The sequence below is a fragment of the Marmota flaviventris genome, chromosome 16 (assembly GCF_047511675.1).
Source record: "Marmota flaviventris isolate mMarFla1 chromosome 16, mMarFla1.hap1, whole genome shotgun sequence".
NCBI lineage: Eukaryota > Metazoa > Chordata > Mammalia > Rodentia > Sciuridae > Marmota > Marmota flaviventris.
Genome location: NC_092513.1, coordinates 43,019,152 through 43,033,041, shown reverse-complemented (window position 1 = coordinate 43,033,041; position 13,890 = coordinate 43,019,152). Strand labels below are relative to the sequence as shown.

The window sequence follows — 13,890 nt, the reverse complement described above, 5'->3', positions numbered from 1 at the left end:
GAAATGAATGATCCGGACCCTGCGGCCTAGGAGCGGGCGCTAGGGAAAGCCGAGCTGCAAAGTGAGAGTGCAAGACTTCAAGAGCAAAGAGCGGAGTGGGGCAGGGCCTGGCGAGCCGCACCATGGCGCACCATGGACAGGGCTCAGCGCTGCCGCGGCCCACACCCCTCTAGGGGGCGGCGGGAGAAAGCTCCAGAGACCGCGGGCGCCGGCCCAGTCCCAACACGACGCCCGCAGCTCCTCGCGGCAGGGACGCGCCAGCCCCTGACCCAAGAAGACCATGGAAGGGGGCGATCCTCACCATCTGTCCCCACCTTCCACTCCCACTCCCCGAGCAGTGGCACTTCCGAGCCGCGCCCGCACTTGTCTGGGCCGCCACCCGCTAGGCCACCCCACCCCCAGATGGCTGCTGCGTAGTGGTCTCCAGGACAGATTCCCTGCCCCGCGGCGAGGATGGACACACCCCTTTCTTTCAGCCTCCTCTGGGCTCCACTGCAGAGGAGGGCAAACAAGAGACCCCAATGTAGCCCCTGCTATGCACGATGGTCGCGGCCAGGATTAAGCAAGAATGTCCTCCCGGGAACCGGCTGGCGGTTGGAACGGGCTGGGGGGCACGATCCGGCCGGACACCTCAAGAAAGTTGGGCAGAGGGCCGGGCTGGGGGCCAGCGGCGCGGAGCGTCAAGGGAACCTGAGACCTGCCTGGAGCAGGTGTTTCCTGCCGCGATGAAGCCTCCTAATACAGAGTCAATGAAAATGCTCGCCGGCGCTCTCAAGAGTAAGAAAAGTGAGGAAAGCTCCAAGCTCTGCGCCCCGGGGACACTATCCAGGCAGAGGCAACCGGACAGAGCCGATAAATAGTACCCGTGTAACGGAACTTCTCCCCGCTCCGCCCGCTACCCGTGTGCGGGTCCGGAGTGTGGGAGCTGAGGCACCGGCCCGCAAACACTCCGTGGGGGTAGGGGGCGAGACTTTCTTTCCAGGTGGACCAACACATTGAATTGTGAGGGCAAAAGAAGAAAAAGAATAAGAGGCAACTCTGGGTTGGGGTAAAGACAATAGGACAACAGAGCCCTTGGGCACCAGGCTGCGCACGGGTGCCAGGGTGGGGTGGGGTGGAAGCAAGTCCCGTAACTAAGACACCAGAGTGAGAATTTCTATTGCAAACTCGCAACCCGCCCCTTAAGAGGAAAGATTTGGAGCAAAGTGCAATGCGAGGGGCGAGAAGCACAGAAGACTGCAAAACCTGGGAGTTATCCTGCCTCTCGCTTGGGCTGCCTGGGGACATCCCGCACGAGCTCACCGGGCCCCGAAGGAGAAGCAAAGGGGGCCCGTGATCGACCCCGCCAGCCCTTCCTGAGGAGGCGCGTAAGAACAGCTGGCCCCGGCAGCTCTGCCCCTGCACCCGGCCAGAGCCTCGTGCCTGCGCAGTTCCCGGCAACGCGGTGCGGCACCTCCCTTCCCGGGTGCGCAGCCCGGCCCCGCAGCGGCGCGGGGAACAAAGGGACCCGGCGCCGCCCTCCCCACCCCGCCCGCAGCCCGACCCGCGGGGACCGCCGTGTACCTGAAGCAGGGCCGCCAGCAGCGGCAGCAGGGTCCGCGGCGCTCCCGCTATCCGGCACATGGAGGCGGAGAGGGGCCGAGCGAGGAGCCGGAGGCGGCGGCGGAGGCAGCGGCAGCACCAACAGCGGCGCGGAGAGACGGCTCCAGGCAGTTTCCACCCCCTTCCCTTCCCCTCCCCACCCCACCCCCTTCTCCGCTGCTCTCCTCTCCCCGCCAATGGAGAGCGAGCTGATGACAAATAGCGGGCCGCGGAGTCCGCGGGACTCGCACCAGGAGTAATAAAACAGACCGAGAGATCAAGGAGCTGGGGAGGGGGCGGGGAGAAGGGCGGGCGGGGGTGCGTGTGAGTGTGTATGAGAGTGTGTGTGTGTGTGTGTGTGTGTGTGTAGGCGGCCGCGGTGGCAGCGCAGGCGGTTCTGCTTCGGCCCGGCGCGCAGCGGAAGCCGCTAGGGATGCAGCGGCGGGGACCTTGGCCAGTGTTGGATGCGGAGGTGGAAGTGGAGCGGATGGCGCTCCCCAGGAGCTCCTCAACGCGAGGTTTCGGGCTCGTGGTTTTGCTTCCTCTGGGTCTCCTCTCCAGGGCCGCTCAGTGCGACGAAGATGCGGGGGAGAGCGCCGTGGGGAGGGCGCTCTGGGCCGTGCGCTCTTTGCCCACAAAGGGCAGCAATCCCGCTGCCCTTGCCTCTGCGTGGAGACCGAGGGCCGCTTTTTGGCTCCCCTTCCCCGTCCCCTGGCGAGTTGGAGACTGTTCTCCGGCCTCGGCCGCGTAGGGGTGACGCCGAAAGCCGGCACGGCTGCTACCGCCGCGGCTCCGTCCCGCGCAGCTGTCGCTGCGGCCGCCCCTGCTGCCTGTGCGCCGGCACCCGCCCGCCGATCCACTCCCAACGCCGCTCACTCGCGCGCGCCGCCCCCCGCCGCTGCCAGCGCACCCCGCTCGGCCTCCGCCAGCGCGATCTGGGCGAGCCGCCGCCGCCACCGCTCTCCCGCGCTCGCCGCACGCGCTGCCTGGTTGCGCGGCCCGCTCCCCTCTCCTATCCCCTCCCGCTGCTGCCGCTGCCGCCGCCGCCCTCGCCCCCGCCTCCCTCCTCCGTTGAGTCTCCCCGCCCGCGTCGTGGCCAATGGGAGGCCACCAAGCTGCGGCGGTAGCCGGCCGGATCCGCGGCAGCCGCCCGCCCCCACCCTGTCGAAGCGCCCCGCTTTTGCTGCAGCCCGCGGGGGGTCGCCGGAGGGCTGCCTGGGGTGCACCGAGCACCGCCCGGGCAGGTGGAGGGGCTGCAGGAAATAAAATAACTTGCGCAGGAACTTGATTGGTGGTGGGTTCATCTTTGGTCCCTGGTGGGGAATCTGATGGAGGTTTGGAATTGGGGGGAGGGAAGGATGTTTCCTTGGTAGCCTAACGCATGCTTCTTTATTTTGGCATTCTTTTGAGATAGGTTATTTTTTCCGGGCAGGGGCAGACGCAGCTAACTAGCGACGCAAGCAAAGCCCATCCTGGCCATTGTTGTCTGAGGCGTTTGCCAAGAGCAACCTGCTGGCCTGGGAAAGCGGAGGCCAAGGCTCTTCGCAGGAGCTTGCACCTCTCCAGTCCCCCCACCCTTGCGGATGTACTGGAACAGTCCAAGTTTTTGTGTTCTTGTTTTGTTTCGTTTTGTCCCCTCTGGGAGTTTGAGAGTGCGTGCTGTTTTATTTGAAATCTCTGGTTTTATATTTTTGTCAACTTGTGGTATTGTTCGCATTTGGGGGACAGTTTTAAGGACTTTGACTCCCCCTGCACCACCCCCAACAACAATTTAAGAGAGACCTAAAGCCAGAACTCGCGGTGAAAATGAGATTATCTAAAAGATAAAATGACTGATAGGGAGTTCGCACCAAGTAAAGGATTTTTGCTTCCTTCCTTTAAGACATGAACTTGAAAGAAAACACAAAAGAGTGAGACTTTACAAGTTGTGTAACAAACCTTTACAGAATGGAGGGTGGGGATGGAGAGCAGTTGATTCTGGTGAGATAATAAATTTTTTCAGGAACACCCTCCCCATTTTTTTAGGTTTTCACAGGTAAATACACCTTATCTCAGCATTTCAACACTTGGGAGGTCAGTGAACTTCGTTGCAATAAATGAACATATCTGCTTTTAGTTCTTACTCTTAGACTTTGGGCTACTGCAACATTACATTAACGTTATTTGAATTTGAGTTTCAAGATACTTAAGAACATGGTGATGAATCTTGAAAAATCAAGTACTAATTTCTTTGACATAACTGATGCAGCTTTTAATAATGTAGTATTGCTGGTTAGGCTTTTAAAAAATTAATATTCATTGGGAGGCTTATTCAACTTTAATTAAAACATAATATTGTAAGCCTTTATTTTATGAAACTCAAAATTTTTTCTGGATTTTCTTTCTTAGCAAAAAAAATAAGAAAGGTTATGTTAATTAAATTCAAAAGATGAGATGAAGGGCTCTGCTGATATACTAATCAGAATTACTTGTTATCTCTTTTTTTTTCTTTTATCTTTTTTTGTTAGATATTATTGTCACACCACTGCTAATGGTCCTAAAAGTTACCTTTGTGACAGGATACTTTTAAATTCCAATTTCAGAGAATCATGCATAACAAAACAGTAGAATATGGGGATGTGTTTGTTGTATTCTGAAGTGGGATTTATTCATCCCATCTCCATGCCTAAGAGTTAAGCTGTGTTCCTGGACATGGGAGCTTACTTACCTCCTGACTCTCCCAACAGCAGTCACTGATGTTTATTGCCATTCTGATTAAAGTAGAACAGATTTTAGCTTGAGTAAATCTATTGCTTGTTAATGAACTTGCTTGAAGCTTTAAACTTCATGTCCCCTATAAGTTAAACTCTTAAATTATGAGTTCAAAATCTGCTTTGAAATAGCTGTCTTGAACTATTTCTCTGATTCTAACAGTTTTTGATCATTCAGGTGAACAGTTGGAGCATTTTTTTTAAAATCCAGTTTGAATATCTGTCACTTTTCAATGGTTATGAATTGTTTTGGAATAAGGACTGCTTTTAATCTGATCACCTGGTCAGCTAAATCTTGCTGATCACCCTTTGATTGCAAGAAGGAATAGTCTGATGTACAATCATGTTGTTGGAGATTTTGTGCATCCATTTAATGCTAAAAATTAAGTAGATCTAGTGTTGACAGTAGCATCTAACACAGCTTTACCTCTGCAACACCATGGTTAACATCATTCGATAGGGCCATGAGCAGGTTAGTACCTGCTCAAAGTATTGCCTGTCTGAAGACTGGTTTTCCATCAGCCTATAGTACTGTACTGATGCAGGGATTTGTTAGTGACTCAGAGAAAAAAAAAAAACAGCTGGGTTTGGGAGTGGGGTGCAGGAAGACAAGAAAAAAATTATATATATATATATATATATATATATATATATATATATATATATAGCTGGACTCATCTGCAAATTTAATCTAATCCTTAACTTCTGACCGCTAGGCTGCTACTGATTTACTATAAGAAGTCTGCAGATGTGTATATACATCAGGCATTGTGGACAAACCAAAAGAGTAGCTCCAGCACACCTGGCTAGTCTTCATATGTATATAGACATCATCAGGATTCACTTTAAAACATCATTTCCAAGCAGAATCTTAATAAATTTTTGCTCCAGACAGGAGATGTTAAATGTACAAAGGCCTCGTGTGTGTTTGTATAAGAGGTCTTCTTCACATTGGGGGAAAATAAGGTCAAGCAGGAGTAATCTAGTCAGTATCTTCCTTTCCTCTACACACACCCTGCAGACAAACCTCCAAGTCAGGATCAAAATTTGCCTTTTTTTCTGACACCTAGCAGAGTGTTCTTCCTAATTGCTTGATGAAGACTTCCTTCTTTTCGTTCAATATCCAAGAAAACCTAGGATTGTTCATTCTTCCTTAGGAAGTCCCCTGAAATTATTTTTTTTTCCTCTCCAGTTAATTTTAGTGTACCTTAAAGCTGACCTTCCTTGGGTAACATCCCTTTCATAGAGTCACTGAATGTTCTAAGTAAAGCTTTAAAGATGGTCCATGCAACCCCCTCACTTGGCAGATAGGGGCACCCAAGGCTTAAAAACACACAGAAGGCTACAGGCTGGCAGGTAGGGAATGTAGAATAGAAGCTAAGATCTCTTACTCCCAGTCTTACCTAGATTCTTTCTCTATTCCAAGAAGCCCCTTTCATGTTAAAAAGAATTCAATTATATGGGACAAGAGGGAGGTTAAGAAGAAGAAAATCGTAAAGAGGTTAGGAATCATCCACTATTTTCTCAAGTATTTTGTTCAAAGTATGTGTGAAATTGGGGACATAACTCTGCTTTTCCTTCCACTGGTCTCAGTTCTCATGTGCCTTTCTTAGTGTGATCATCTCACCTTATTTAGTGTGATTCTGGCATTTGAAGATCCATCTTTTTGATATAGGCTGGCTGCAAAATACAAGCCAGTGGTTCATCTAATACTCAACCATAGCAGCAGTGATTCATTCCAATACTACAAGAAACACCTGGCTATTTTTTTTTTTTTAATTCACACTTGTTCTGAGTTTCCTTTTTTCCCCATCATTTGAAAATCAAACTCCATGTCTTCATGGAAGATAATAAGGAAGGAAGGAACTTGAAGTTCATTTGGTTAAGTAAGTTATAAATTTGCCTGATGAGCAAGTCAGCAGAGGGAGGTAATTCAAAGCAGCCCCTATATTCATTACAAAGAACCTGACCACAAAGGAAAAAAAAAACAAAAAAACGGGAATTCCTTTCTGGAAGGCAGAAGTATATGATAAACAGGGCTTTGGATTCAAATAGACCTAGCTTTATGGCCTTCAGTAAGTTTCTTAATATTTCCATGGATATTTTTCCTTATTTCCAAAATGCAAATAATACTAATTTTGGTGCTTGAGGTTTTTTGTTGTTGTTGTTGTTTTGTTTTGTTTTTGTTTTTTTGTTTGTTTGTTTCTTTTCTTTTTCTTTTTTCTTTTTTTTTTTTTTGCCTCTGTATTGACCACTAAACCCAGGGTCTCTTGCATGCTAGGCAAGTTCTGTCCCAGATTGTCCTAGCAAATTTGTGATCCTCCTGCCTCAGCCTCCTGAGCAAGTGGTATCCCAGGCCTTGTGCCACTATGCCCAACTAACACCAGTATTTTAAAAAGCCTGACATGGAAACAGTGGAACCAGTTGAGCCTTAGCATTTAATTGATGTATCAAATATGCTGATTTCCATAGAGAATTCAAAGGGATTACCCAGGAATCTCAGTGAGTGTTTTTTCCCACTTACCCCAGTTCTGTGTGCAATTTTTTTAAAAAAATGCTTTTAATAAAAAATTTTGTTTGGGTTGTTCAAACTTTATAGAACAACTCAAAATCTCTAATGTAAAAAGTAATGCTGAGTAAATGATCTACAGACAGAAGAGATGAAAATTTGGTGGCTTTGGGACACGCAGAGAAACAAGTCTGGGCATGTGAAAATATTTGTAAGAAATAATATATTCAAGATCAGTTTATTGACATGTATTGGAAAACATTCACTTTTAGTTACTCATCAATTAATCATAGTAGTACTAGCACTATTAGGACCTGTCTTTTGTGAACCTGACTTTTGTTGTTTCTCGAACAACTTTCTGTGCCTAACACCCAAATTTGATCCTCAGGTTTGACAAAAACAAAAAATCCTTTAACTCCCTCCTGCCTGTGTGCTCCCGGAGTCTAATTTGCATAGTTTAATCTCAGGAGTCCTGCTTACCAAATGAGCTATATTTGAGATAATGTAATTTGCATGATATCCAAGAAATATACCTTCTGCACAAGAAAAGTGGGTATTTATGGGATAACACAGGCATTTTGGATAACTTTCAAGTCAGAAGGCCTGGTTCTCAAGGAACTTGAGGAAATAAATCACTGGTAATGTGCCAAACTTTTGCCCTTGTGTCCTTTTAAAAGCAAAGATCTGCCTTCCAGAAAGTTCTGAAGTACAACTGTCAGTGTTTAGAGGATAGTAAAACATATTTAGTATCTGAACTTATACTGACTGTGCCCTATCCTTCAATGAAAACTGAGGTTGAGGGGCTGGAGTTGTAGCTCAGTGGTAGAGCACTTGCCTAAGACGTGTGAGGCACTGGGTTTGATCCTCAGCACCACATAAAAATAAATAAAGGTATTGTGTCCATCTGTGACACACACACACACACACACACACATATATATATGTACATACACACACACATATACATACACACACACACACACACACACACTGAGATTGGTTGATGAAGTATTGATGTGGACTCAGGAGACCAGTATTCTCTTTGCAGATCCATGACTGGTTGAATAGTTTTAAGCATGCCACATAATCATTCCATGTTTTCTTATCTTTAAGACAGAAATGATGGCACTTTTCACGTGGGAAGGCTGGCAGGACTAAGAATGTGTCAGTAAAATTTATTTAGTTCTTTAGAGACAAGTTCCAGATAAAGACATGGTATGATGGTCTGGCATCTAAAATTAAGTCACATTTTAATGATGTGGCACAATCAAGCCACCAAGCACTTATTAAATCTCATTTCCCTCCTCTTATCCACAGATTTTAAAAATAACATATTTATCTTTCACACGGCAAAGACAACATTCACAGATATTAAAGAAAATAAATCCACCACAATCATTCATAGATTGTGTTTCTTCTTCCTTATATTGCAGTACCAGCTAAAGTAGAGAGGATCTTGAGCTTTCCTTTTAAACAGTAAATGTAAAATATTAGCATTATTCCCCTTTGTTATAGAATTTGTAATGTATGTCACTGTGATCCATTCTTTACATAGTAACTCAAACCAGCTGAGTGATTGTCAAAGATAAACATTTTCTTTCCAGGAGGTCTATTATTTTTGAGTCATCCTAGAGAAAATTTTTTCAAAGATACCTTTGCAAGAGATGGGAATATTCTCATTTCTAAAATTGTTATCACAGCCAATAATAAACATATATTTGAATTGCAAAAATAATGTGTACAAGTTAGATGAAATATGAAATTCTTGGAAGCTCCCTGGGACATGAGAGGTCTCAATTTGAGGGGAGAAGTCTTTGAGAGGCAGCTCATCAGTGCAGTGAGGGAAAGGAGAGCAAAGGGCAGGACAAATGGTCACAATTGCTGATCAAGAAGGACAAAAGCACTTGAGGTTTGTGCTCTACAGTAGCAGAGGGGTTCCTGGTGCAGGTGCAATGTGGACTACAGCCAAACGACTTGATTTAGGTAAGGTCAGGATCTTAATAATTGCTCAAAATCCCAGCTTTTTGGAATGAGTCAAGCTGGAAAACAGGACGTGGAATTTGGACAAGACCTTAGGAACAGTGTTTTATCATCCAGAATAGATAAGATGAGCCACAGGACAGGGGCAACTCCTAGGTAAGAGTTCATGCAAAGTGGTTCTACACCTGTTCTTTCCCAGAATTTACACATTGCTCAATAAGGGCAAATCATTGACAGTAAGAAAGTTCTCAGAAGATGTTTGCTGGGGATGTATGCTACTGTTCTCAGCTCTCAAATTACTACTCCAACAAATACTAAATACATACCAAAGCTTCAAAAATCCCTTTCATATGCTGTTTTTGTAAGGATGGAAATATAGAGGATTTTTTAAAATTTTGTACTCTTTTTTTTCCTTTAGTCAAAATAAGCACAATCAATATGATAATGGGATAGTATAACCTTCAACTGAAGATGATATAAATTGGTTTCCTTGTTGGGTTTTTTTTTTTTTTTTTTTCTGTCACTTTCTGGAATTCTCAGACTTTTTTGGAGCAGAACATTCAGTTTTATTGAGAAATTTTTTTTAACATTTTCTGATATTTTATTCCATCATCTTTCCAAAGAGCAATTCTTAAGAGGTCAAAATATTGACTGTGAAACTCTCCCAGAGACATCTAATACTGACAGTTTTGATGAAGCAACTATATTAAAAATATTTCACATTATATTAAGAATTCTTGCCCAAAAGCACAGTCGTATTCTCAGATTTCTTTCTTTTTGTACTGGGGATTGTATGCAGGGCCTCCTAACCACTGAGCCACATTCCTAGCACTTTTTATATTTGTTTTACAGACAGTGTCCTGCTAAGTTGCTTAGGGCTTTATTAAATTGCTGAGACTACCTTTGAACTTGCAGTCCTCCTGACTCAGCCTCCTGAGCCTCTGGAATTACCGCGCCTGACAAAGTATTATTGAATCTTAATTTTGTTCTCTTTCTCATTCCACAATTACCACCCCCCCCCCCCCCCCCCCCCCGCAGTGTCATTCTTTCTCTCTTTTAAGTAAATTCTCAGGGAAATTTCTATAGTTTCATCTTCCAGACTTTCTGAAACTCTGTTAATACATTTTTTTTTAATTTTCAAGAGTTTTGGGGGCTTTCTAATGGTTTCTCTTATAGACTCTTGCTCTTGTTTCATGATTGTAAGAGATTCTCTCATCTGTATATTGTTCAGAATTTTTTTTCTGCTTACTGCTTTATCTCAGTTTCCTCTTTTGCTTTTCTTGCAGTATTTGTTCTTGTCTCTTGTATGTTCAGAGTTTTCTTGGGGAGGAGATTGTGTTTAGTATGCTGGATTTCATTTAGCATTTCCATTTCAATCAGCCTCAATTTATTTGAATCATGAGTTCAGAGCCTATCTCTAGATAGGTTCTTCTTCTCAAGAGTCTTTTTACTTGGAACCTCTTCTAATGATTGCCTTCTCACCTTGTCATAGAACCAAGGTTGGTACTCTTTGACTTACACCAGGTGCCTCATGTCCATCTGCACCTGGGACTAGTGCCTGCTCTCAAAAGTTTCTAAGGAACTTTCTCAGCTGAGACAAGCCGAAACCACACCACGGTTTGTGATTGGCCTGGCTTTGCTTACCTCTGCCAAGATTATTTGTGATTTATTCATTAACAAAGGAAAGAAGAAGCCCTACCTCATTTCTCTGGATTCCCCTATTTGAGTTGATCATTCACCCCTTCCCAAGAAAAATGTGCACATGAGTCTCAACAGAGGCCCTCTAGGTACTGGAAGTTTGATGGGGTTTTAGCTTAGGAATCTCACTGGATTCAGCCCCTCCAGAAGTTGATTAAGGATCCTCCATATTTTATGTTCTATGAGAAATTGTGTCACCCGTACAAATTACCTAGTCCCAAATTGTAACTTGAACCCTTATAAGATTCAACTTTTTAAGATTCTAAATGCTTTTTTTAAAAACATTACATAATATTAGTATTTAGACCATTTTCAAGATTTTATATCATGTTGAAGCAATCCATGGGGGAATATTCTCCTTACCATGTTTGGCTAGAACTTGTATTAACTAAATCCAGAATAAAATACTTGTTTATGGACAAAATTCACGTTTCCAATAGGCAGCAAGAAATGTAAATATACAATATTAATAATATAAATCTGGCACTTGTAGTAGATGGGAAAGACCTTGGTAACTATAGTATTTCATATAATTATCTTTGATGTTTTTTTGTTATTATTGTTCTTATCCTACTTTACATGTTAATTTATCCTAGAAATAATATCTTTCACTGGGGAGGGTGTACTCTATTAATAGATGTTGATCAATAGGTGCTTTTACTGTACACTTTACCCCAAATATTCTGACATGCTTTGATAGGGAAGGTTATTGCTTCTTTTCTCAAGAACACTCCTGCTCTTGAGAATCATGATTTAATATTTAATTTCTCTTCATTTTCACTTAGTACAAACCTTCTATTATTTATTTGAAGTCTTATGAAGTTGAATTTTATTATCTGATTCAGCAGTACAACGTTACTGAACCTTACAGGTATTTGTAAAGAGTTTATCCACACGATAATTTCAAATTTGGAGTTGAAGTACTAGGATTCATTCAACAGACTAGGATATTAGGACCAACTTAACAGATATGTAGAAATTAGTCATTGTTTTACTAGAGGGTAGATTTCCAAACAATCTGTTCCAAGAAGTGTCTTCACTTCTTAGAATTTCCAGTTTTACCTAATGGTAAAATTGAATGGGTTGGCCACTTACTAATAACTAAAAAGAGTAAAAAGTCTATATATTTATATTGAAAATACTTTTTCTTATTAAGAGGTAATTTTGTAAAAGATGGTATTGGAATTAGATAATTCATCTGAGAATGAGAAGGAAATAAGAGACTAATGACACATCTTTTTCTTTTACCCTCAGCTATAGGGAGGACAAACCGACTTCAGAGCAGCTATTGCAGACTGTAGGGTTTATAGGCAAAGGAATCATAGGCCCACCAGCAGGGGAGGTGGAGGGAGCACCCTAGTGTGCAAGAACACAAGTGCTAGAAGGCTTCAGTGAGATTTTTAAATTGAAGTATTTGGCAGCAGCTAATGCTGAAGAAATGATGAATTCTCATCGCCTCCACTGAAGAGAAGCAACCTCCTCAGATCTAATGAACAAGAAATCTTTCAGGTTGATCCATACAGTGTAGAAATGCTAACCAAGATCCTAGCTAAAATTTTAAAGGCATCCCTCTGATACAATTTGGATCTTTAATGTCCTCTGAAAAGCTCATGTGTTCATGGAAGAATGTTGAAATGATTAAATTATGAGAGTCGCAACCCAATCAGTGGATTAATCCATTTGATGGATTAATAATGTCAATGGACTACTCTGTGGTAACTGTAGGCAGCTAGGGTGTGAGGAAGGAGGTAAGTCCCGGGGGGGGGGGGGGGGGGGGGGCGTGACTTGGAGTGTTTCTTGTCCCTGGCTCCTATCTGTCTCTCTCCCTTTATCTTTTTCTTCCTATATCATTTCCTTTCTGAGCTTATGACCTTCATGAGCAATAGATGGCCAACCATGGACTGAACCTCTAAAACTGTGATCCTAAACTAAACTTCTCTTCCATTAAGCTGTTATTTTCAGGTATTTTGGTCACAGCAATGAAAAGCTGACTAACATATCTCCCTGGAACATGAGTATTCATTTGTTTATTTTCAAAGTCCATTCAGTGGCTTGCATACTGCAGCTGTTCCGGAGGTTCCTCTGTATCCCAAGTCCTGCCATTCAGATTTCTGACAGCATCTCCTATAATCAATATAGTCCAATCACATTTCTTAACAAAAGTAGTATATATTTGCCCTTTGATATTTTTTCAAAGTTAATATTTTAAAAATCTGAGTTTAATAATCTTCATTATCTCAGTGAAAAAAAAAAACCCAGGGTCCTCCTAAATATTTAAGAACCAATATTGTAATTAAATATTTTTCCAGAAATCGAAATCTTAATTCTTTCTGCAAAATTTCAAACATAAAACTAAATATTTTATATCCCTACTTAGCATTTTCCTAGTTTATGTTTTAATTCATAAGTGCCTGATTTTCACTATAGTACTCATCAGTAAGCATTATTCTACCTTTTTCCTCCTTTGACCCAAAATCTCCAGTTAATATGGTGTCTTAATTCCCTGTGACGGGTATAATCTTTCAAACATTTCTGTTTACTCTGAGTCAGCTTTCAATATCTTAAAAACAAGCAAGAAAAAAATATAGGGAAGGAGTAGGTGGGGAGAAAGAACAAAGAGATAGTTATGTTCCTGCTGACTTTTTCTATGCTTTGTGTAAATGTCTGCACGAAAGCTGGTATGGTGGAGCCCTGCTCTTTGAACCAACCATTAGGAGGTGCTCATAGTTTGAACAAACACTTGAAACCTTTAAAGCTATTTGTAGTCTAGTTTTATATTCTGTAGAACTTATCTTTAATTTTAGAAATTTTATTTCACTTGAACTTACTACTTGTAAAAATTGTTAAGCTGACAGCTCTGGGAGCCGAAGTCATCCAATTAGTCCAAAAAAACAAATGTTTCTGTGACATCTTTCACCACAGAACACCAATAGGCCCTCAGACAAACACATCAGGTTAAAAGAAAAATACGCATTTGAGAAGGGAAACCTTCTTGGCTACATTGTCTTTGGAGGGCTGCAGTTGATATTAATTGGTGCAAAGCAGTGGTCTTCACAAACTTTTCTCAAGGGCTGTGTCTAATTTTGTTAAATAGAAGGGCACATTTGTATTCTGAATATACCTACAAGATAGAGTTCACTTTCATAAGCAGTTTCACAGCTGTATATTTTAGGCACATTCATACCGGTAACTATTCATTTTGATTGTGGCAATATTGCTTTTTGTTTCCTATAACAGGCCCAAACTGGAAACTTGACAAATGTTTGACATTGATATGAACGTGTATGGAAGAAAGAGACTAAAAGACAGTAAGCCCTACCTTTGGTGGATTTCCATGGTCCCTAGGGCACTGTTGAGGGAGAATTAAAGGAT

The 13,890-nt window shown here is 43.1% G+C and overlaps 1 protein-coding gene across 1 annotated transcript in view; it reads right to left on the bottom strand.

Annotated features, from left to right (window-relative positions):
• The window catches only part of Cdh2 (cadherin 2), a 211,673-nt gene extending 210,046 nt beyond the window's left edge, over window positions 1-1,627 (bottom strand). The window contains exon 1 of the mRNA XM_027935651.2: window positions 1,564-1,627. Within this exon, the coding sequence (XP_027791452.1) occupies window positions 1,564-1,623 (60 nt within the window). The 5' untranslated portion in view covers window positions 1,624-1,627. The remainder of the gene's footprint in view (window positions 1-1,563) is intronic.
• Window positions 1,628-13,890: the final 12,263 nt, after the last annotated feature.